The following is a 23,314-nucleotide window of genomic DNA, read 5'->3' as shown; positions in this document are numbered from 1 at the left end:
GGTGTATGTACCCCAGAAAAATATGTGGATGTGAATCCATTCTCAGTAAGACCTTTTGATGAGGTTACTTCGGTTAAGGTGTGTCCCACCTCAGTCAGGAGGGATCTTTATCTAATTACTGGAATCCTCTATAAGAAATGAAATTCAGACAGAGAGAGGAAAAGCCACAGAAGCAAGAAAACAATGAAACCTGGAAGAGAAAGAAGGTAGACACCAGCAGATGCTGCCATGTGCCTTGCCATGTGACAGAGGAGCCAAGGATCACTGGCAGCTGGACTTCAGGAAGAAAGCATCATCTTGATGCCTTGATGATGCCTTGATTTGGACATTTTCCAGGCCTCAAAACCATGAGTGAATAAATTCCCACTGTTTAATTTGACCCATTTCATGGTATTTGCTTTGAGCACACTAGGAAACTAAAACGGGCACTGAATACATTCAGAAGCAGTTCCAGAATCTTACCTCTTCATAGATGGTGTGATTGAAGGAAGGGTTGTGGTTCCTCATCTTGGACCCGGACTGGAAATTCAGATAATGAAGAGTGCTTAACTTGAATATAAGAGATGTTCCACCCCTAATTGATGTGAGGGGTCCCAAAAGAGACTTATGGCCTGGAAAGCCCTGAGGTACTCCCACCCAGAAGTGAATAGAATCTCCAACTCAAAGAGTAAACAATAGTGTTTGTGGTCTCCAGTGAAGGCACAATACATACTTGCCCATGATATGACGTTTCTCAGCCAAAGTCAGTTTTTGTATTGTATAACCACATAACCCACATATACACACTCCTAGCACACACATACACGTACACACATGTCCTTCAGACAAGCCTAATACAAATACTGCCCCAGATCACACAACTCTTCAACGCATAACACTCACACACACCCCTATTGTATACATTTCTAGCACACACATAAGTGCCAACCCTAGCACATAATCTGAACACAATGGTTTTGTGAATCATTATAATTCAGAGACACTTTAGGTAGTATGTAGAGTTTTCACAACATAATAACAAAGCAGGTATTGGTGACTGTGAACATCTACATGTCCATATATTGTAACATAACATAAATCTGAATATCTCTCATGGTATGATCCAAGTTGATCGATGGACATATTGGAATGAGGTCAAATGGAAAGTCTGAAAAATCCGTCAAAGTCCCTGACCTGCATGTACTCAACACTTCCACAGTTTGGTGGATTCCCATCTTCCCATACTACCACGCTAAGGCTAATATAGCTTCATACTGTGACTCTAGCCATGGGAAGACCGCTCTTCCCACCCCAAACCCCCTCTCATCTTTCTCTTGTTGGCAATGTGGACAAGACCAGGAGGAAAAGGATAACCATGTGCACCAGGACACCCTGTTCTGTGATTCCAGGAACACATGAGATCTGCGAGCTCCACCTGGAGCAAGATCTGAGGTGGCCATGACAGATTGCCTCAGTCTGGAGGCCTCCACCAGCAGGTGCCTGGTCAGAACCTTTTGCCTAGTTCCCTGAAAGTCAACATTGTAATTTTCTAGGTCCAATCTACTCCTCTAGCTCCAGGCTATATGGCCCTGCCTTGGAGGCCTTTCTCTACAGGGTCTCTCTCAATTGCCTGACTAGGTCCCTGTTGTCCTTCAGTTCAGAGCACCTCCTCTCTATTTCTATCAGATTGTCCTCTGCCTCCCACAGAAACTCCTAGAAATTCTTCTAATCCACTATTTTCTGAGTCTCAGAGCTATTCTTTCTCTCCAGACAGATCCAGAAAAGCATTTCTAATTGGTCCATTAATATTTATCTACAGTAGTTTAACACTCAAAATGCTGCCTTATGCTCTGACACACACAATGGAGAACTCACTGGGATGTGCACACACACTGTCTGTACAAACATGCCTGCACACACATGTGTGTATGCACATGCACAATACACACCTACATCAACAGCATCCCTCCCTCACCCCCAAAAAAGCAACTCACCATCCGGTAAGGCTGTACCAATGAATATATCGTTTTTACAGGGTCTTGTGATGTGGAAGCAGAATGCTAATGAAAAGAGAAATAAAATCACTTCAGAAACATAAATCAAGCACAGCCCTAGAGAAGTCATCCCATCTTTTCCAATCCTCTGCCTCAACCCTACCCAGAAAGCATTAAGTATTAGTGAAAAGAACCCTGGACCCGTCAGGAGGTCAGAAAACCTGAGTGCTAGTCCTGTCCTGTCATTAATTATGGCTACTATTTGTTGAGCACTTATTCCGCACTTGTATTCTCTCCTCACCCTTATGATACTCCTATAAGAGAAGAATTGTCATAATTTGACCCACACTACAAATGAGGCTCCAAAAGGGTAAATAGTCCAACCCAAATCAGACAGTGTGTTCATGGCAGAAGCAGGATTCAACCCCAGACTCTCCAAGGTTTTTTCCTCAACACCTCAATGCTTCCCTTTGGCAACTTGCCTCCCTTCTCTGGACCTGAACAAGGTATCCTCTAAGGCAGGTAACCATCCTCCTTTAAGACCCTCCAGTGGAGGAATTTCATTCTCTCTCAACACCATCTTGTACGCAGAGCTCTTTCTTTGTATTTATTCAAATTCCTCTCCTGGTGTTAAATATGGCTGAAGTCAGAGACCAGGCAGATATCAGTCACTCTCGTGATCTCTCTTTGAGGCTCTGAATTTCACCCACTGTCAATGAATCACCTTATCTAAAGGGGAGCAGGAGGAAACAACGCCCACCTCAGGAATTCCAGAGTGATCCCTGAGAGTGATTGCGTGCCTCCCTCGCTCCCTTCTCCATTTCTCTCCTCTCTTCCTCTCCCCTTCATTGCCTTCCCTTTCTCTTCGTCTTCCCTGTCCCTGTCTTCCTCTCTCCTTTTCTTAATCTTTGTCTGAGATATATCACTCTGCCCCCAAGAACTTTCTTTTCCCGGCAGCTCAGTCACCAAGCTGAGGAGGTTGGCTCAGCTCTGCCACAACACGACAAGACTCTTTGGCCTTGAACAAGTTAGTTAACCTCTTTGGGCCTCAGCCTCCTAATTTGCAAGGCTGTTCTGGCAGATTCAATGAGAAAATGAACAAATTATTTTGCATCATGTATGGCACATAGTGACCACTTAATAAATGTAATTGTTAAATCATAATAAGATAAAATGGATCAACAAAAAAAGAAAGATCCATTCTTTCTTGAAAACAGGCATAATATGGAGTGGGGATAAAGAGTACAAGGCCTCAAGTATTGGAAGGAGCAGAGAGGGGACAACAGAAGCCAAATTCCAACAAGATTCCTTCTCCTACTGACTTTAATTGGGGCTAGATCTTCCACCAGGCATGGAAGAAGGATCACCTGCATCAGACATTTGAACTCTGATGAGCTCTGTTAAGGCACTCCAGAACTACACTGATGTTTTCAAACAACTTTTAATCCAGCTGGGCCAAACCATCTTCTAGTTCCCAGGAGCAGCAAGGTCTCAAGGAAGTGAGTTTCCAGGAGGCATTAGGAAGTCCCCTCGATAGGTAAGGGATGGACTTGAGCAACCAGAGGGATACCTGAGACTGGATCGTAGAGTAGATGGTGATCCCTTCTCCAGGGGGATTCTGCTCCTGCTGCTGCTCCTGCTCCTGCCCAAGAAAGAGTAAAAGGGAGAAGTTGTAACATCAGCGGGTAACTGGGGCTGTCAGATTTGGATTTATTGGAAAGAGCACAAAGAAGAGGGGATCCCAGGAGCCTGGGAGGGAGGTGGCAGGGCTTGGGAGACCCCATCTTTGGTTAATCCCAGAATGCGGAAAGACAGTAAAAAGATCAGACTCAGAGGGAGCAGTTAGTGTGAGAAGGGCTTGCATCGAGCCACCATGCCTAAGGGGGGACCCTAACACTTGCGTCACTTCAGCAACTTAAAAACCCTTCCTTGCATTTGCTGAGTTTTCAACTACATTTACCACATAATCACAGATAATAGAGCTCCAAGTAAGGCTGTCATGTGGGCCTTACCTTAGAGTGCTGAAATTTATAAGGCTTAAATGTTTAAAGCCTGAGCTCCTTTAAGTCCCCTCTCTAGAGCCAGCCTTGGTGGCCAGCTTGCCCTTGGGCAGCCACAGTGATGGCTGAAGCCCTGGACCCAAGGCCAAGGAAGGAGCACACCAGCCCCTTCCCGTATCCCTCCTCTCTCTCTCCTGCCTTGCAAGAGATTAGGGAGGTTAAGGGGTGGGGAAAATGGGGAGGGCGGTTTGGAATTATTTTGTGCTGCTTGCCCCTGAACAAACATTACTAGTATGAGCTCTGGTATGGAGCAGGTGAGGCCATTAGGTAAGGTGGCAGCTGAATTCCCCAGAAGCAGGAAGAAACCACAGTAATGTCAGAGAAACATCAGCCATATTTGGAAGCTAGAGAGTCATGGGCATCTGGAAAGAAATAGAAGTTTGCTGCTTTTCTCTCCTGCCCAGACCATTGTGAAGTATCTCCAGCAAGAGTCTGAGCTGGGCCCCAAAGTGAGACCACATGAAGCTTGAGTTTTAGACTTTCAAACTGGAACTGGGAGAGTTGGAAGAGGCCGGGGAAGGATGAGGGGGCTGAGGGGGAACCCCTGAGTCAGAGGTAGCAAGCAGACTAGCAGGCCTATTTGCTCTAAGTTATTTTCCCAAGTTCTCCTAATTTAAAACCATCTTTACTTTGGAAAAAAAAAGGTTATTTTTAGCGAGCACTTGGCCTTCAGGAGCTGTGGGTAGATGCACGTGCTCTCAGGAATGCATAGGGCATGAGGCTGCCAGGGTCTAGTGGCAATGGGAGAAACATCTTTTATTTTTCACACCACAATATGCCCACTGCTGGGGCAAGGTAACAGGCGAGGAAAGGCGTCCTAATCCCTCCCGGGCACCAGAACTGCGGGAAGCTGCTGGTCTGTCCTGTGAGGCCTGGTCTGCCAAGGGAGAGGAGTCCTCCACACTTGACTTCTTGGCCCAGTGCCGCATCTCCCCAGGCTGAGCACCAGAAACGGTGGTGGGAAGAGAGCACCTGCTCCTACCCCCACCCCTCCCACCTGTCAGCTCGGTTAGGCCCTTCCGGACAATCGTGAGGAGGAGGAAGGCGATCAGAACAGGGGCCTTCCCTGAGGTCTGCCACCACATCCTCCCCGGCTCAGGGGCCTGCTTTTCACCCCAGCGCAGCAGCAGGGGACACCCTGCAGATCCCTCTGTGGTTTCTGCCTTTTTCACATCGCTGGAAGAACTGACCACTGCCTGCAGAGAGCTGGCAAGAGAAGCTCGCAGAAAAGCCCACTGCGGTTCATCAGCTTTGTGCTAACCGGTTACTCTCTCTAGCACCCCAGCTAGGTTGGGCCTCTTCTTCCCTAAAGGCTATGAACAGAGCCTACGGGGCCAGCTGCAAGACTGCTATGCTTTGTGGCTACCCACCCTGGCATCCTCCCCAGCTTGGGAGAGGATCAAGGGACTCACGCAAGTAAGCTCTGACTCGCTAGGATACAAGAATCTGCGGTCAAATACAATAAATACAAGGGGGCCAGATCCTCTGGGGCTCAGCCCAGCTGGTGAGACTGGGCAGAAACAAGAATGCCAGCAGCAGTATTTTGCCCTCCGCTTCTGCTTTCTGTTGTGTTCCATCCCTTCTCAGCTGATGCATTTTGTACCAAGATGCCCCTTCTGCCAGCCCTTCCATCATCTCTGCTCCCTTTCTTTTCCTCTTTTCCTCCATAGTCAAAGCTGATGGAGAAAAAGTAGATCGGGGAGGGCTAAGGATCACTTTGGGAAGACAATTATCCAGTGCTCAGTGTTCCCCTTCTCTGAATGACCATCCTCCCAAGAGCATCCTCCAAACCAGTAGAGACCCGAGCCCCAACGGTACCGTACTTGGTTTCTCTTGATTTGCAGGTCATTGACATCTGCATAAATTGTCAAAAATTCCTCTGTGCTGGTCTCTGTAGAAGGAAGGAAGCAAACAACAGAGCTGTAGAGACCTGCACAGGGCATCCTTTCCAGGCTTCTACTTCTGGCAGGTCCCACCTCCACCCTGATGGCCGAGACCTTGAGAGAAGGTTCTACACAGGAGGCAGGGCAGTGCTCTTCCCAGGGCACCTCTCCCATTGCCTAAAGAGCCCAAGGGTGACAACCACCCTTGACATGCCCAGCCCTCCTGGCCAGGCAGCCGCCCGCCACGCAAGGCACCTGCAAGTAAATCTGCCTGACAGGGAACTTGGCAGCCACCATGGAGGACGTGAACTGGGAGAAAGGGCCTAGCAACCTCTGCTTCCCTCCCCCCACCATGCTCACACATTTCCCAGCACTCCCCAGGAAAAGTAGCTACACTGTTCCCAGGCACATTCCTCTGGGCACTGGATACTGATGGCTCGGGGACCGTCCACTTACTTGACTGCTTCCTCTTCCTCCTCCACACACAGAAGCAGGCAAGGGTGCTGAGGAACAGTATGATGAGGAGAACCACGATGGACACCAGAAAGGGCACAAACCCGAATTCTGGGGGATATAGAAGGCGTGAGGACTGAGCTCTCAGCTCTCCCCTTTCCCCTTACCACGTGATAGCCACCTGTCTGCCACAGGGGCTCTTTCAAAACCCTCCCTGGTGTGGCTTCTCCTCACACCCTGTGAATTCACCTTCAGGGCTGACTTTCTGGGCTCAGTTGGGTGCCCTCTGGAGTGATGCCTACAGCATGGACATTAATGTCTGAGAGACCTGGTTCAAATTCTAATTCTACCCCATAAGCCCTGTGCCCTCAGGCAACTTGTTTAACCTTTCCAAGCCTCAGTTTTCTCACCTGTAAAAGGAGATAATGTTAACTACCTGTGGGAGTTATTTACATGATCTAATATATGTAAAGCATCTGGCATGTCAAATGTTACATTGACCCATTCATTTATTTTTAACTCAACAAACGTTTATTGCACACCTACTATGTACCAGGCACCCCTATCATTTCACCTTGCTGCTACTCCTGACCCCACTGCTCTTCCTCCACATTTAGCCTCTTCATTTAATGTTTTTGTCATGTATGTAGCCTGTCCAGCCAGTAAGGGAGAAGGGAGAGGAATTAAGCATTCCAGGTGCCACCTGCCTAGGCTCTTTACAAACATCTCATTTAATCTTACAGCAATTCTGTGAGGTACTTATTATTGTCATCCCCTTTTTTACCTACAAGAAAAATGGAGGCTCAGAGAGATTAATGAATTTGCCTGAGATTACAGAGCTAGTGAATGATGAAGCCATGATTGACATGACCCTAAAAGCAGTGTCCTTGTCACTAAACATGTTGCCTCAGTCTTCTTCACTTCTCTTTTGCCCGCAAGTACTTAGTTTTATTGCCCCAATTTGAATGTAAGCTCTTTAAGGACAGGGACTGCATGTTGTTGTCTCCCTTTAATGTCCATGCTGATGGCAAGTTACATCTTTGTTTATCTAATAAAAAGTGGTGCAAACTTAATCCAGGGTAAATCTTAAGATGAGCTTTAGCAATAAGCCAAGAACTCTTCCAGGTACACTGTGATCATCCTGATTGCTCCCACCAACCCAGGGTACCATTGTTTAGTGGCGTTATCTTTCTTGGGAGACTATACGGCTTGGGGCAAGTTATCACTCAGCAAGAGGAAGCAGGTTTCCATCAGTCTCCCAGAGGAAGAAAATAATGGTCAGGAGCCATTGTAGGACTGTAACTCACCCAACAACTATGCCTTCCCTGATGTGAAAGAAAAACTTGCATCCCCCAGGAGATTCTTGATGGGGATAAAATTCTTCCTGGAGTAGGACAGGAAGCCAGAGGACAAGACCCCCTGGGAAAGGGCTGCAAAGCACTGGGGGAAGCAGTTAAGGGATCTCATATTATTGCATCTGGGTCTGGTTGTAGGGTCCAACACCTTCAGCCCCTGTTATAGCCCAAAGTACTCTGCTTACGCTTGTGGTCACTCGAACATCCCTGGGTGAGGTTGACGGTATGGCTTGCCCAGCTGACAGGGTTGCTGACATTGCAGGTATACATGTGCAAACCATCAGCATCAACCTGCAACTCCAAACGGGTGAGGTTCCTTGGCGTCTGGATCAGTTCACTTCCTCTGTACCAAGCATAGCTCACATTACCATCTTTGGAAACCAAACAGGACAGAACCACTTGGCACAAACCCCTATCCAGGACGCTCCACTGCTCCTGCAGGTGGGGCTTCTCAACATGATCTGGAAGCAGAGATTCTGATCAGAAAGGCAGTGAAATACAAGCTCTGAAGGAGTGAGAAGGGCAGAATGAGCTGTCAGGGAACTCACCAAATACAAGAACCTGGAACTGGGTTTTTGAAACAGCCCCAGATAGATAGGTGACCTCCAGGAAGTAGAAGCCACTGTCCTGCGGATAAGCTGCCTTGATGAGAAGAGTCAAGCTCTTCAATATAAAATCGAATCTTTCTTTGTAGTGATTTGAAACCCAAGATGCATGGTTCGGACCGAAATTATTCTTCCAAGTCAATATCACAGACCATCCTGGACCTGAAGACAACCGCATCTTCCATTGGACAGAGTGTGCGTTTGGCTTTGCGTTGGATGGCTGTAACCAGAGAGCTGTTCCCGAGAGGCCAAGCACATTTTCGGTAGAATCTAGGAATTCCAGGAAAGAGAACCCAGGCTGAAGGTGCAGGAAAGGTATAGCACCTGAGTAATATGGACAAATGGGTAACTTCCTTTAAGCCAAGGGAAAGGGGGAGCATAAGAAGGGCCCAGAGCCTAAGAGAACCTTAAAGCATACTTACTTCATCTGCCTCCCCTTCTCTCCAAGCTCGGTGCCCCTAGTCTGAAGGAGTCCATAAACCAATAATAATAGCTAAAATCTAGAGTGCTTGCTTTGTGACAGGCAGGTTTCTAAACACTTTACATATTTTACTATTTTATTTCACAATGCCTTTATGAGGTCATTTTATAGGTGAGGAAACTGAGTTAGAAAGAACTTAAGTAACTGGTCCAAGTTGCACAGTGAGGAAGATGAGTTTGTGTGTTAACCATTTTTTCTAGCTTCTGTAAATTGATGCCTTAACATCTATAGGTGCCCCCAGGTGGCCAAGCCCCACTTACACATCTGTTACATGTAGATATTTCCAACCCCAGGTGTAGGGGCACCACTTTCAAATATAGCCAACCAATCCCACACTGGTGTGCCTCAGTCCCATCCCCTTTCACACTTTCCGCAGAAACTACACTAACAACACTTTTGCAGCCCCACTTGCTCTCTCTGCCTTTTGACCACTTTTGTTTTACCTGTGTGTCCATGCATGGTGTGCTGCCCTCTCCCCAGGGAGATGTGAGTGTAATAAATCTGCATCTGGCCTTACCATACCTCATACAGGCAATATGAACAAAACTGCTTAAAACCCAGTCAATTTGTCTTTAGAGCAGGAACTCTTAGCCATGATACTATAAGCACTGTATCTTCCTCCCACAGATCTGAGGCAACCACTAGTGGCCAGTGGTGGCTGCTGGAGCAACTGAAAAGCCAGACCCAGTGAGATTAACACTCCAAGTTGAATTCATGGCTCCTTCCTCTGTTCTCCCATGGAGCGGGATTCATAATCACCTCTTATAACACTTGGCACATGGGCTTATGGTCAGTACTGTGGTGGTTTGAAGGTTTTATAGACCCCAGAAATGATCATGTTCTTAAAGCTAATCCATTCCTGTGATTGTAGACTTACTGTGGGTGGGACCTCTTGATTAGGTTATTTCAGCTGAGGTCTGTCCCAGGTGGGTCTTAATCCTCTTACTAGAATCCTTTATGAGAGATGAAATTCAGAGAAGCACACCAAGAAGCTGAGAGAGAACAGAGAGAAAAGGTTGAAGAGAAAAGCCAGAGAAACTCAGAGAGAAGGACACAGAAAAAGAGAGAAGCCACAGAAACAGAGAGGAAGCCATTGCAGCCAGGAGCTGGAGGCAACAAAACCCAAGAGAGAAGGGAGCGACCAGCAGCCATTGCCATGTGCCTTGAGGATCACCAGTAGTCCATCTTCAGGGAGAAAGTGTCATCTGTTGATGCCTTGATTTGGACATTTTCATGACCTTGGAACTGTAAATTTGTCAGTTAGTAAATCCCCATTGTAAAAGCCAACCCATTTCTGGTATATTGCATTTCATCAGTTTTACCAACTAAAACACTTCTTATTGATATTTGTTGATTTTTTAGTCACCAAAAAGTCTCCCCAAGGATTGTTCCCTAGAAAACAATTAGAAAGAGAGAAATAAAACCACACTTCACAGACATATCCCAGCACGTCTCTTTCTCTGGGAATCAAGATGGGAGCTAATGTATATAGGAGGGGGTTGGAGAGGGGTGGGGTCGAGGGAGGCAAAGAGCTGCTTACCCTTGTCCATCCTAGCACAGCCCAGTGCAGTCACTGGAGAAAACCAGAAGTTCCTGGAGCCACTTTTGGCAAGGAAGCTATGTAGTATGACCCAGTGGATGCAGGAAATTTAAGTCTGTCTGAGCAATGTAGAAAGGGATTTTTAGATGTCTGTTGTTTTTGTTTCCTTGGCTCCTCAAGCAAATGCCATGCAATGGATTGGCTTAAACAATGGAAATTTATTAGCTCATGGTTTTGAGGCTAGAAGTCCAAATCAAGGCATCATCAAGGCAATGCTTTCTTCCCAAAGACTGACATTCTGAGGCTGACTGCTTGGGATTCTTCATCCTTAGCTCCTCTGTCACATGGCAATGCACATGGTGGCCTCTCCTGGTCTCTCCCTTCTCTTCCCTGTTCCTTCAAACTTCAGCTTCTTGCTTCCCATGGTTTTCTTTCTTTTTGTATGAATTTTGAATTTCATTCTTATAAGACGCTGCAGTAATAGAATTAAGACCCATCCTCATTGAAGTGGGCCTCACCTTAACTAAAGTAACATCATCATAAGGTCCTACTTAAAATGGGCTTATGCCTACAGGAATGGATTAAGTTTGAGAACATATTTTTCTGGGGTACATAGCTCCAAACCATCATGTCCATATGCATTATAAATTCACTCATACCTTCATCCTGGCATTTCCTGAAGATGTTGAGCAAATACCTTAAGTACTCCTAATTACTATTTGGTTGATGTGATATACCTTGATCTTGATATTTCTAAGAGCAGAACATATGGAGTTCCTATTTTTATTCCCATAAAATGTACTGGTGCTGGTCTCTTTGCCCCTCGAAAGCAGAAAGTCTGCCATACATCTCTGGCTCTCTGTCTTTCATTATCTTAGCACTGTAAAAGACAACAGGCCCATCTACCAAGCATTGCACAAAAACGTTGAGAACAAATGTGAATGGAAAAAATGATTACTAAGTCTACAAAAAGGACATCCACTGTCATCATAAATTGTTCAGTCTTTATTGAGCCCCCACTGTGACCCAAGCTCTGATTAGGCAGAAATGTTAAGTCATGGTTCCTGACTTCAGAAAACTTGTGATGTGGAAACAGATCGTACTTTCTTTCAACAGCATTCACTTAGTGGTTGAGATAAACAATTATCTAAGAAATTCTAACTCTGAAACTGGAAGACCAGATTAAATCATGCTAAGAAATCCTCCCACTGAAAATAACTAGAAAAATGGATAAAACAGAATCATTTTGTTAAAGATATCAGAGAGCCAACAAAGCAGTGAAATGTTATGGGGCCAAGATCTGAAAGAAAGAAACTCAGAGAGGTGAGTCCACCACTTGGGGCTGGTGTTCCTTTGGAGGCATCCCTTGATTCCATAAAAGGAAGCCTAGTAAAGGAGAGGCTAGGCCTCCCTGTATTTGTGCCTAAGAGTCTCGTCCTGAATGCCTCTTTCTTGCTCAGATGTGGCCCTCTCTCTCTGGCTAAGCCAACTTGAAAGGTGAAATCACTGCCCTCCCCACTACGTGGGATCAGACACCCAGGGAAGTGAATCTCCCTGGCAACGTGGAATATGACTCCCGGGGAGGAATGTAGACCCGGCATCGTGGGATGGAGAACATCTTCTTGACCAAAAGGGGGATGTGAAAGGAAATGAAATAAGCTTCAGTGGCAGAGAGATTCCAAAACGAGCCGAGAGATCACTCTGGTGGGCACTCTTACGCACACTTTAGACAACCCTTTTTAGGTTCTAAAGAATTGGGGTAGCTGGTGGTGGATACCTGAAACTATTAAACTACAACCCAGAACCCATGAATCTCGAAGACAGTTGTATAAAAATGTAGCTTATGAGGGGTGACAGTGGGATTGGGAATGCCATAAGGACCAAACTCCACTTTGTCTAGTTTATGGATGGATGTGTAGAAAAGTAGGGGAAGCAAACAAACAGACAAAGGTACCCAGTGTTCTTTTTTACTTCAATTGCTCTTTTTCACTCTAATTATTATTCTTGTTATTTTTGTGTGTGTGCTAATGAAGGTGTCAGGGATTGATTTAGGTGATGAATGTACAACTATGTAATGGTACTGTAAACAATCGAAAGTACAATTTGTTTGTATGACTGCGTGGTATGTGAATATATCTCAATAAAATGATGATTAAAAAAAAAAAAAAAGGAAGCCTAGCAAAGCTTACAATGATTTCAAGAAACTTGAGAACATGAAGTTTAGGGCTTTGCATAGCAGAAAGTGGACATACCTAAATTCCATCAAATTTTGGGTTGCTACCCCAAAAGTCTATGCACTAACTTGAGCAAGAAATAAGCCAGTCTTCACACAGACTTAAATGTTTCAAATCATCTCAAACCTGGAATGAATTGCAGTGATATAGGATATCTAGTATTTCTAACCGGCTAGCATTTCTAACAAAAGCATTAAATTATGTATAAAATTTTTCATATACAATATCCAAAATGAAATCTTAAAATCAGCAGGAATAAGAGGAGGAAATATGTTCAAAACTAGAATAGACCGTAGACAATAGAAACAGACCTATGGGATATCTAAATAATAAAGTGATCAGTCATAAACTTTAAAATAATTATGTTTATTAGGTTGGTTGTCTTTTTCTTACTCCCTTGTTATGGTCTCTGAAATGTTCTTTTATTGTACGTTTTTTGTTTTTTGTTTTTTGTTTTTTTTTTTTAATTTTTTTTTTCATACAGTTGATTTAACAAAGAAGGGAAAGTTAAAAAAAAAAGAAAAGAAAAACAAGGAAAAAAATATGTAGTGCCCCCTTGAGGAGCCTGTGGAGAATGCAGGGGTATTGGCCTACCCCACCTCGATGGTTGCCAACATGACCACAGACATAGGGGACTGGTGGTTTGATGGGTTGAGCCCTCTATCATAGGTTTTACCCTTGGGAAGACGATTGCTGCAAAGGAGAGGCTAGGCCTCCCTATAATTGTGCCTAACGGCCCCCTCCCGAATGCCTCTTTGTTGCTCAGATGTGGCCCTCTCTCTCTAGCTAAGCCAACTTGAAAGGTGAAATCACTGCCCTCCCCCCTACGTGGGATCAGACACCCAGGGGAGTCAATCTCCCTGGCAACGTGGAATATGACTCCCTGGGAGGAATGTAGACCCGGCATCGTGGGACGGAGAACATCTTCTTGACCAAAAGGGGGATGTGAAAGGAAATGAAATAAGCTTCAGTGGCAGAGAGATTCCAAAAGGAGCCGAGAGGTTACTCTGGTGGGCACTCTTATGCACACTTTAGACAACCCTTTTTAGGTTCTAAAGAATTGGGGTAGCTGGTGGTGGATACCTGAAACTATCAAACTACAACCCAGCACCTATGAATCTCGAAGACAATTGTATAAAAATGTAGCTTATGAGGGATGACAATGGGATTGGGAAAGCCATAAGGACCACACTCCACTTTGTCTAGTTTATGGATGGATGAGTAGAAAAATAGGGGAAGGAAACAAACAGACAAAGGTACCCAGTGTTCTTTTTTACTTCAATTGCTCTTTTTCACTTTAATTATTATTCTTGTTATTTTTGTGTGTGTGCTAATGAAGGTATCAGGGATTGATTTAGGTGATGAATGTACAACTATGTAATGGTACTGTGAACAATCAAATGTATGATTTGTTTTGTATGACTGCATGGTATGTGAATATATCTCAATAAAATGAAGATTAAAAAATAAATAAATAAATAAATAAATAAAAAATAATTATGTTTAGTATGTTCAAGGAAATAAAATATAAATTTGATAATTTCAACAGAGGATCAGTATCATAGAACGCAAAAAAAAAATTATCATGGCCTTTGCAATGTGACTTCTTGGCACCTCCCCTTGTCAAGAGATAGGGTCCAGTTCTTCATCTGCTGTGACTGAGTTGGCCTTCTGACGTACTTTGGCTGTTAGAATGCAACAAAGATGATGTGTCCATTCTAAGTCTAGGTCTGAAGAGGTTTGCACATTTCTACTAGTTCTCTTGGAAACCTAAACAAGCCTAGGATAACCTGCAGGAGGTGAGAGATCACATGGAGCAAAGATGAACCAGCACAGATGAGACCATCCTAGCTCAGCCATCCCCAGCCAACCTGACAGCTGACCATAGATACATGAGTGTTGCAAGCTGAATCAGAGAAGTGCCCAGCTAGGCTCAGAGCAAACTGTCAATTTGCAGAATTATTGGCTAAATAAATGGTTGTAGTTTTTAACTAATAAGATTTGGGGTGTTTTTTAATGCAGAAAAGCTACCTGATAAACTGGAAATCTAAAAAAAAACTACTGAACAGAAATTCTAAAAATGAAATAACTGGAAAAAAAAGAACTCAAAGGGTCTAAAAGCTATTTAAACACCACTGAAAAGAGAATTAGAAACCTGAAAGATGAGTCAGAATAAAATATTTAGAGGGAAGTACAGAAAAACTAAAAAAGGTAACTATACAAGAAAGATTGTAAGAGGCATCTGAGAAATGATGGAAAAATCTAACCTAAGCATAATTGACATTCCAGGAGAAGAGAGACAAAAGGAGCAAAAGAAATAATGCATGAGAATTTTCCAAAACTGAAGATTTACAGAATATACTACAAACCCCGAGAAAGATTAAAGCAAATGACAACAACAGAAAAATCTAAACATCAAAAAATTACTGAAAACCAAAAGTCAAAGGGGGAAATCTTAAAATAGCCAGAGGGAAAAAATAAATCCCTCTCACAAAAGAAAAAACTTAGAGCTGACATTTCAACATAAATGAACCAGAAGACAATGGAATAATATCTTCAAAGTGCTGAAAGAAAATAGCTGCCAGTCTCTAATTTTATACCAATGAAAAGACACTTCAAAAATGAGGATGAAATAAAGACATTTTCAGAAAAACAAAAACTGAGAGAATTTGTCACCAGTAGACCTGCACTAAAGGAAACATTTCTTTCTTCAGATAAAAGGAAAACGACTCAAAATGAAAATTCAGAGACAAGAAGAAATGAAGAGCAATAAAAACAGTAAATATGTACATAAATCTAAATAATTATGTCTTGATTACATAAAGACATAATAATAACGTTTTTCAGGGTTAATATATAGAAAGAATTAAAATACAAAAAATAGTACCATACAATTCAGAAATGATAAAAATGAAGTTAAATTTTCTTGCCCAAGAAATGATAAAAGTACTGCTTTATGTTAGAGTTCAATAAGCCAAGAATGCATGCTCAAACCCCTAGAGTAATTGTTAGAAGAATACTAAAATAATATACAATTGGCCAAGCTAATACAGAGTGCAAAGAAGGAATGAAGAAATAAATATACTCAAACCCAAAGAAGGAAATAAAAGATTAAAAAGGAACGAAGAATAATTAGGTCATGTAGGAAGTAAACAGTAAGATGGTAAGTTTAAACCCCTAAATATATAAGTAATTACATGAAATGTAAACACACTTAATACTCAAGTAAAAGGCAAATATTGTCAGACTGGATAAAAAAAATAAACCCAACTCTCTGCAGTTTACAAGCTGCATTTAAACACTTAAAAAGTGTTTAAAACACCAACCATAAGAAAGCTGCTATCACTACATTTATATTAGACTCTGATACTCTGATACTTAAAGTCTAATTTATACTTTAAGGCAAAATGCATTATTAAAGTTAAAGAGGTACACTTTATAAAATGCAAGGTCAAATTCATCAGGCAAATATAAAATAAATTTGTTTGAACAATTAAAATTTTTTTCAGCCTTAAACATATAAAGCAAAAATTGACATAAGTAAGAAGAGAAATAATTTTTTTAATCCACATAGTGAGACCTTTTAATACATACCCACATAACCCATAGGAAAAGCAGACAAGAGAATTATAAGATTTGAAAACATAATTAGTCAATCAACAAACTTAATCTAAATGATGTATTTAGGATACTACACTGAGTAATGTTGATATTCACATTCTTTTAAAGTGTACATGAATGTTTATAAATATTGTTAATTTTCTGGGCCATAAAGCAAGTTTAAAGCTAGAAATCAACATAAGAAAAAATAAATGTAACCGCACAAACACACACGCACACACATCCCCATTTGTTTAAAACCAAAAAATATAGTTCTTAGTAACTGTAGGGTCAAAGAACAAATCAGAAATCATAATGGAAGTTAGAAAATATTTGAACTAAAATAATGAGGATGCTATATATAAAAATTCAAGGAAGTCAGCTGAGGTGATGATTAGAAGAAAAATCACAGTCTTAAATACATATGTTATAAAATAGGAATGCTAAAAATCAATGATCTAAACATCTCAATAGGTCACAAAAATAACAAAAAATTAAACTCAAAGAAAGTAAAAGGACTCAAAGAAAGAGGAAATGGGAAAACAGCTATACAATAGAGAGGATCAACAAAGCCATTTTTTAAAAATGGCTTTGTTTTTTTTTATAAAAAAAAATTTTATAAAAAGATCAAAAGATCAAAAGGCATAGATAATCAAAAGAAATGTCAAAAAGCACAAATAATCAATATCAGGATTTTTAAGGTACTATTGCATAAACTACAGATGGTAATGAGATCTTAAGAGTTATGAACTACTTTATGTCAATAAATTTAAAATTTTAAATGAAATAGAAAATATCCTACTATTAAGTAAATTGAATCTATGCTGAAAACCCTTCTCACAAAGTTAACTTCAAGTCCAGCTGACTTCACTGGCTAATTCTACCAAATATTTAAAAAGAAATAATTCCCATATTACACAAACTCTCTCAGAGACAGAATGAAATAAAACCTCCGAACTTGTTTCATGAAATCAACATAATCTTAACATGAAAACCTGCAAGTACATTCTAAGAGAAGGAAATTACAGGCTGCTCTCAATCATAAATAAGGGTGCAAAAACCCTAAGCAAACAAAACTAGCAAACCAAATCTGCAAAACACATAAATAAACAAGAAAGTATGGCCCAAACACAGGAAATAAAAGAAATTAACAGAAACTGTCCCTGAGGAAGCACAGACATTGGACTTACAAGAAAAAGGCTTTAAATCAACCATCTTAAATATGCTCAAAAAGCTAAATGAAACTATGGACAGATGTCTCAGCAAATAAATAATATCAATAAAGAAATTGATATTATAAAAAGAAACCAAATAGAAATCCTGTAGTTGGAAAGTATAATATATGAAATGAAAAATTCACTAGTAGATTTGAACACATAGAAGAAAGAATAAGTGAACTTAAAGCTAGATCAATTGAAATTTTCCAAACTGAGAGGAAAAAAGAATAAAGAAAAGTGAACAGAGCCTAAGAGGCCAGTGGGACACCACCAAGCATACTAGCATACACAGAACAGGAATCCCAGAAGAAGAGGAAAGAGAGAAAGGGTCAGAAAGAATATTTGAAGAACTAATAGCCAAGAGCTTCCCAAATTTGATAAAAGATATCAACCTACACATCCAAGAAGCTCAATGTATTCCAAGTAGGATACACACAAATATCCACACCAAGATATATTATAATCAAACTGTCAAAAGACAGAGAAAATCTTGAAAGCAGTAAGAGAAAAGTGACTTGCCACATACAAAGTATCCTCAATAAGATTAGCAGCCAATTTCTCTCATAGAGACTAGAAGACAGTGGGATGACATATTTAAGTGATAAAAGAAAAAGTCTGTCAGGCAAAAATTCTATATCCCATAAAACTATCCTTAAAAAATGGAAAACAAATTAAGATGCTCTCAAATAAACAGACGCTAAGAGAGTTTGCCTTACAAAAGCTGCCTTATGAGAAATGCTAAAGGAAGTCCTTAGGGCTCAAATGAAAGGAAACGAGACAGTAACTCAAAGCCATATGAAAGAATAAAGAACTCTGGTAAGGGTTAGTACATAGGTAAACATAAAAGCCAATATTATTGTATTTTTAGTTTGTAATTCCTCTTTTCTCCCTATATGATTTAAAAGACAAATGTATAAAACAGCAATTATAAATCTATGTTAATGGGTCACAATGTAAATTGTGACAATAACATAAAAGGGGAAGGACAGAGCTATATAGGAGCAGGGTTTTTGTATATTGCGGACGCTAACTTGGTATTAATTCAAACTACATTGTTACAAATTAAAGAGATTAATTGTAATCAGTAAGAAAATCACCAAAAATACACGGAAAAAGAAATGAGAATGAAATCAAAATGGTATACTATGTGAAATCAATTAAACACAAAAGAAGGCAGCATTGGAGAAACTGAGGAACAGAAAAGATATAAAAGGAGAAAACTAAGATGGCGGCTAGGTGAGACAGGGCAAAAAAAACACTTCTGTGAAAAATACTAGATAAAAACCAGAAAGTGACCCAGAACACCAGTTTCAGCAATGCACCAGCTGGACAAGGTCTGCTAAAACCACAGGGACTGTGCACTTGGTGAAATCGGGAGTCTACATTCTGAAATGAGTGAGTAAGCTGGCTGAAAGTCCCGCGGCTGCACTGTGGTGTGGGGAAACCATAGGTACTAGTTCTTTAAAAAAAAAAAAAAAAAACCCAGGAGCAGCTGCAGTTATGATGGTGAGAACCACGCAGTGAAGCATGGCAGGGGTGGGCTGTGCCAGCCTCTCGGTGTCTGCCATGGAGGATAGACCACTGCTGATTCCCTCAGGGCCAGGGGGTCAGAGGGGAGAGCCAAAGGAGAAAGAAACCACACTGCTTGCAGCCGGCTCACCGGTGGGCTGGGGACACTCCTGCATGGGGCCAGACCCACAGCCCAGAGTCGCGCCAGGAAATCCAGTGTGACGGGGAGTGTATCCCATGGCACCATGCACACACCACAATATCGGCCGTGAACAGTGGTCTTGGGTGCATACACAGCTAGTTGTCCCGGAACTGGGAAGGTGGAGCTATGCGAGAATTGGGGGTTTGAGACGCCCCATTCAGCCATCTTTGTATCAGGCTGGGAGCGCCCTGCATAGCTCGGCAGCCCGGGGCTTCCCTTGAGGGATGGCACACACTAGTGACGTAACACAGCCTTCCCTCAGCAGAGGTCCTGGAAGATCACAGCTGAGAAAGGGGCCCACTCGGAAAAGCCAGGGATGCTACATCAATGCCAGCGACTTGTGGGTCAGCAGCAGAGAAAATCTGGGGCAAAACTGAAATGAAGGCTTAGACTCTTGCAACAGCCTTGAATATCTGGGAACACTTGGGAGGTTTGACTATTAAAGCTGCCCTGCCTCCCTAACCACCTAGACACACACCCCACATTCAGGGCGGACAGCACCAAAAACACACCCAAACTGAGTTCACCAATTGAACACCACAAGAACCGTTTCCCCACACACCACAAAGACAAAGTTGAGGAGAACTGACTTGAGGGGAATCGGTGACTCGCAGACACCATCTGCTGGTTAGTTAGAGAAAGTGTACACCACCAAGTTGTAGTTCCAAAAAATTAGACTAGTATTTTTTACTTCTTGAAAGAACCCTATCAAGCAAAGCAAATGCCAAGAGGCCAAAAACAACAGAAAATCTTAAAGCATATGATAAAACCAGATGATATGGAGAACCCAATCCTGAACACCCGAATCAAAATATCAGAAGAAACACAGTACTTGGTGCAATTAATCAAAGGACTACAATCAAAGAATGAGAGCATGGCACAGGATATAAAGGACATGAAGAAGAATGTGGCACAGGATATAAAGGACATAAAGAAGAAATTGCAAGAGTAAATATAAAAATAGAAGATCTTATGGAAATAAAAGAAACTGCTGGCCAAATTAAAACGACTCTGGATACTCATAATACAAGATTAGAGGAAGTTGAGCAACAACTCAATGTCCTAGAGGACCACAGAACAGAAAGAACAAAAGAAAGAATGGAGAAAAAAATGGAAAAAATTGAAATGGATCTCAGGGATACGATAGATAAAATAAAATGTTCAAATTTAAGACTCATTGGGGTCCCAGAAGGGGAAGAGAAGGGTAAAAGTCTAGAAAGAGTATTCAAAGAAATTGTTAAGGAAAACTTCCCAAACCTTCTACACAATATAAATACACAAAGCATAAATGCCCAGCGAACTCCAAATAAAATAAATCCAAATAAACCCACTCCAACATGTATTCTGATCAGCCTCTCAAATACTGAAGAGAAGGAGCAAGTTCTGAAAGCAGCAAGAGAAAAGCAATTCACCACATACAAAGGAAACAACATAAGACTAAGTAGTGACTACGCAGCAGCCACCATGGAGGCGAGAAGGCAGTGGCATGACATATTTAAAATTCTGAGAGAGAAAAATTTCCAACCAAGAATACTTTATCCAGCAAAGCTCTCCTTCAAATTTGAGGGAGAGCTTAAATTTTTCACAGACAAACAAATGCTGAGAGATTTTGCCAGTAAAAGACCTGCCCTACTTCAGATACTAAAGGGAGCCCTATCAACAAAGAAACAAAGAAAGGAGAGAGAGATATAGAGAATTTTAACAGACATATATAGAACCTTACATCCCAAATCACCAGGACACATATTTTTCTCTAGTGATCATGGATCTTTCTCCAGAATTGACCATATGCTGGGACATAAAACAAGCCTCAATAAATTAAAAAAAAAATTGAATATATTCAAAGCACATTCTCTGACCACAATGGAATACAAATAGAAGTCAATAATTTTTATTTGTAACTCCACTATTTACTTCCTACATGTTATAAAATACACAAACTCTAATGACAAATCAGTGGTTTTGGACTCAATGTAAAATATGTAATTTTTGACAAGAACTATATAAAGGTGGGGGAATGGCAGAGTATAGGAACATAGTTTATGTGTCCTATTGAAGTTAAGTTGTTATCAAAGAAAAACAAGATTGTTATGGATTTAAGAGGCTAATTTTAAGCCCCACAGTAGACACAAAGAAATTATCAGAGAATATGACCATAGAGATGAAAAGCAGAGCATGGGTTGCGAGAAGTGGGGGAAGGGGCAATGGGGAATTACGAAATGAGTGTAGGGTTGCTGTTTGAGGTGAAGGGAAATTTCTAGTAATGGATGGTGGGAAGGTGATAGCATTACAACATTCTAAATGTGATTAATCCCACTAATGGAATGCTAGAGAGGGGGTGGAATAGAAGATTTAGGCTATATATATGTTCCCACAATTGAAAAAAAAAAAAAGACAGTCTAAATAAATGACAATTGAATGCCAAGGATGATCCTGGATGGGATCTGAGGATGGAGGACAGGAGGCTCAAAGGGACACAGTTGAGACATAAGAAGAAAAAAAAAAAGGAAATAAAGAATGTAAACTTTGTATCAATGTTGAATTTCTTGAACTTCTTAGCTGCACTTAATAGGATTGCATAAAAGAATGTTCTTATTTGTGGGAATTGTATATGTGAATTATAGTGTTTCTTCAAGGATGTGTGCAGCTTGCTCTCATATGTTCAGAAGACAGAGCAATAGATGATGGATAATAGATAGGGATGGAGGGAGGGAAAGAAATAGCAATGTGACAGCATGTTAAAGTTGGTGGATTGGGCTATCGGGGGAGGGGGGTCAGGGTATGCAGGAGTTCTGTGTATGGAGTTTGTATTGTTTTTGCAACTGTTCCTATAACTTTGAATTTATTTCAAAATAAAATTTTTAAAAATTTAAAAAAATTTAAAAAAAGAAAAGATATAAGACATATAGAAAACAAATCACAGAACGGAAGAAGGACTTCCTTATCAGTAAAAACTTTAAATGTAAATGGATTAAACTGACCAATTAAAAGCCGAAATTGGCAGAATGGATTTTTAAAAATGACCCAACTATTTGCCATCTACAAGAGACTCACTTTAGATCCAAAGACACAAATAGGTTGCAAGTAGAAGGGTTGGAAAAGACATTCAATGCAAATAGTAACCAGAAGAGAGCTGAGATGACTATACTAATATCAGACCAAAAAAAAGGACTTTAAGTCAAAAATTGCTTTAAGAGATAAAGGACATTATGTATCAGTAAGAGAGTCATTTCAATCAATAAGATATAACAATTATATACACACCTAACAACAGAATCCCAAAATTTATGAAGCAAAAACTAACAAAATTGAGGTGAGAAATAGACAGTTCTACAGTAATAATTACCAAAAGATTTAAATATATATTTCTGTAAAGAATATATACAAATGAACAACAAACATATGAAAAGATGCTCAACACCATTAGTCAACAGGAAATGCAAATCAAAATCACAGTGAGATACCATTTCACACCCACTAGGATAAATATAATTAAAAAAATAAAATTGAAAATAACAAGAATTAGCAAGGATGTGGAAAAATCAGACCCCTTATACATTGCTGGTGGGAATGTAAAAGGGTTTACTGTTAAAAACAGTTTGATAGTTTCTCAATACATTAAACATAGAATTACAACATGACCCAGCAATTTGATTCCTATGTATGTACCCAAAAGAATTAAAAACATGTATTCAAACAAATACTTATACACATATTTTCATAGCAACAATATTCACCAGAGCCAAAAGGTGGAAGTAACCTGTATATCAATCAACATATGAATGAATAAACAAAATGTGGAATATCCATACCATGGAATATTATTCAGCCATAAAAAGGGAATGAAGTGCTGATACATGCAACAACATAGATTAACCTGGGAAACATTATGACATAAGTGAAAGAAGTCAGACATAAAAAGTCATATATTACATTTCATTCATTCATATGAAATATCCAGAATAAGTAAATCCATAGACAAAGAAAGCAGATTATTGGTTGCCAGGCTGAAAGGAAGAGGAAATAGGTGTGACTGCTTTGGGGGTGATGAAAATGATTTGGAGCGAAAGGTGATGGTTACACAATATTGTGAATGCCTCCAAACTGTACATTTTAAAATGGTTAATTTTATGTTATGTGAATTTCAACCTCAATAAAAATTATGTTTTATAAAAAACAGGTAATCTATAGTGTTAGAAGTC

The 23,314-nt window shown here is 40.9% G+C and overlaps 1 protein-coding gene across 6 annotated transcripts in view; it reads right to left on the bottom strand.

Annotated features, from left to right (window-relative positions):
• The window catches only part of CD244 (CD244 molecule), a 53,862-nt gene that overhangs the window by 4,771 nt on the left and 25,777 nt on the right, over positions 1–23,314 (bottom strand). For 2 of the 6 annotated variants that reach the window (XR_005215183.1, XM_037825560.1), the window contains exons 2-8: positions 8,273–8,599; positions 7,910–8,200; positions 6,373–6,480; positions 5,857–5,924; positions 3,544–3,615; positions 1,974–2,039; positions 463–519 (exon numbers count right to left, since the gene is read on the bottom strand). Coding sequence is in view for 5 of the 6 variants with exons in the window: in XM_037825560.1 (XP_037681488.1) it covers positions 463–519; positions 1,974–2,039; positions 3,544–3,615; positions 5,857–5,924; positions 6,373–6,480; positions 7,910–8,200; positions 8,273–8,599 (989 nt within the window). In the remaining variant the exon portion in view is untranslated. Of the gene's footprint in view, positions 1–462; positions 520–1,973; positions 2,040–3,543; positions 3,616–5,800; positions 6,481–7,909; positions 8,201–8,272; positions 8,600–23,314 lie in introns of those variants that run through there. The other 4 variants (XM_037825561.1, XM_037825562.1, XM_037825558.1 and 1 more) reach the window with 4 other exon arrangements.

Source organism: Choloepus didactylus, chromosome 2 (genome assembly GCF_015220235.1).
Source record: "Choloepus didactylus isolate mChoDid1 chromosome 2, mChoDid1.pri, whole genome shotgun sequence".
In the NCBI taxonomy this organism is placed as follows: domain Eukaryota; kingdom Metazoa; phylum Chordata; class Mammalia; order Pilosa; family Megalonychidae; genus Choloepus; species Choloepus didactylus.
Note: the sequence above shows the minus strand (reverse complement) of the source record. Positions and strands in the feature narration are given on the sequence as shown.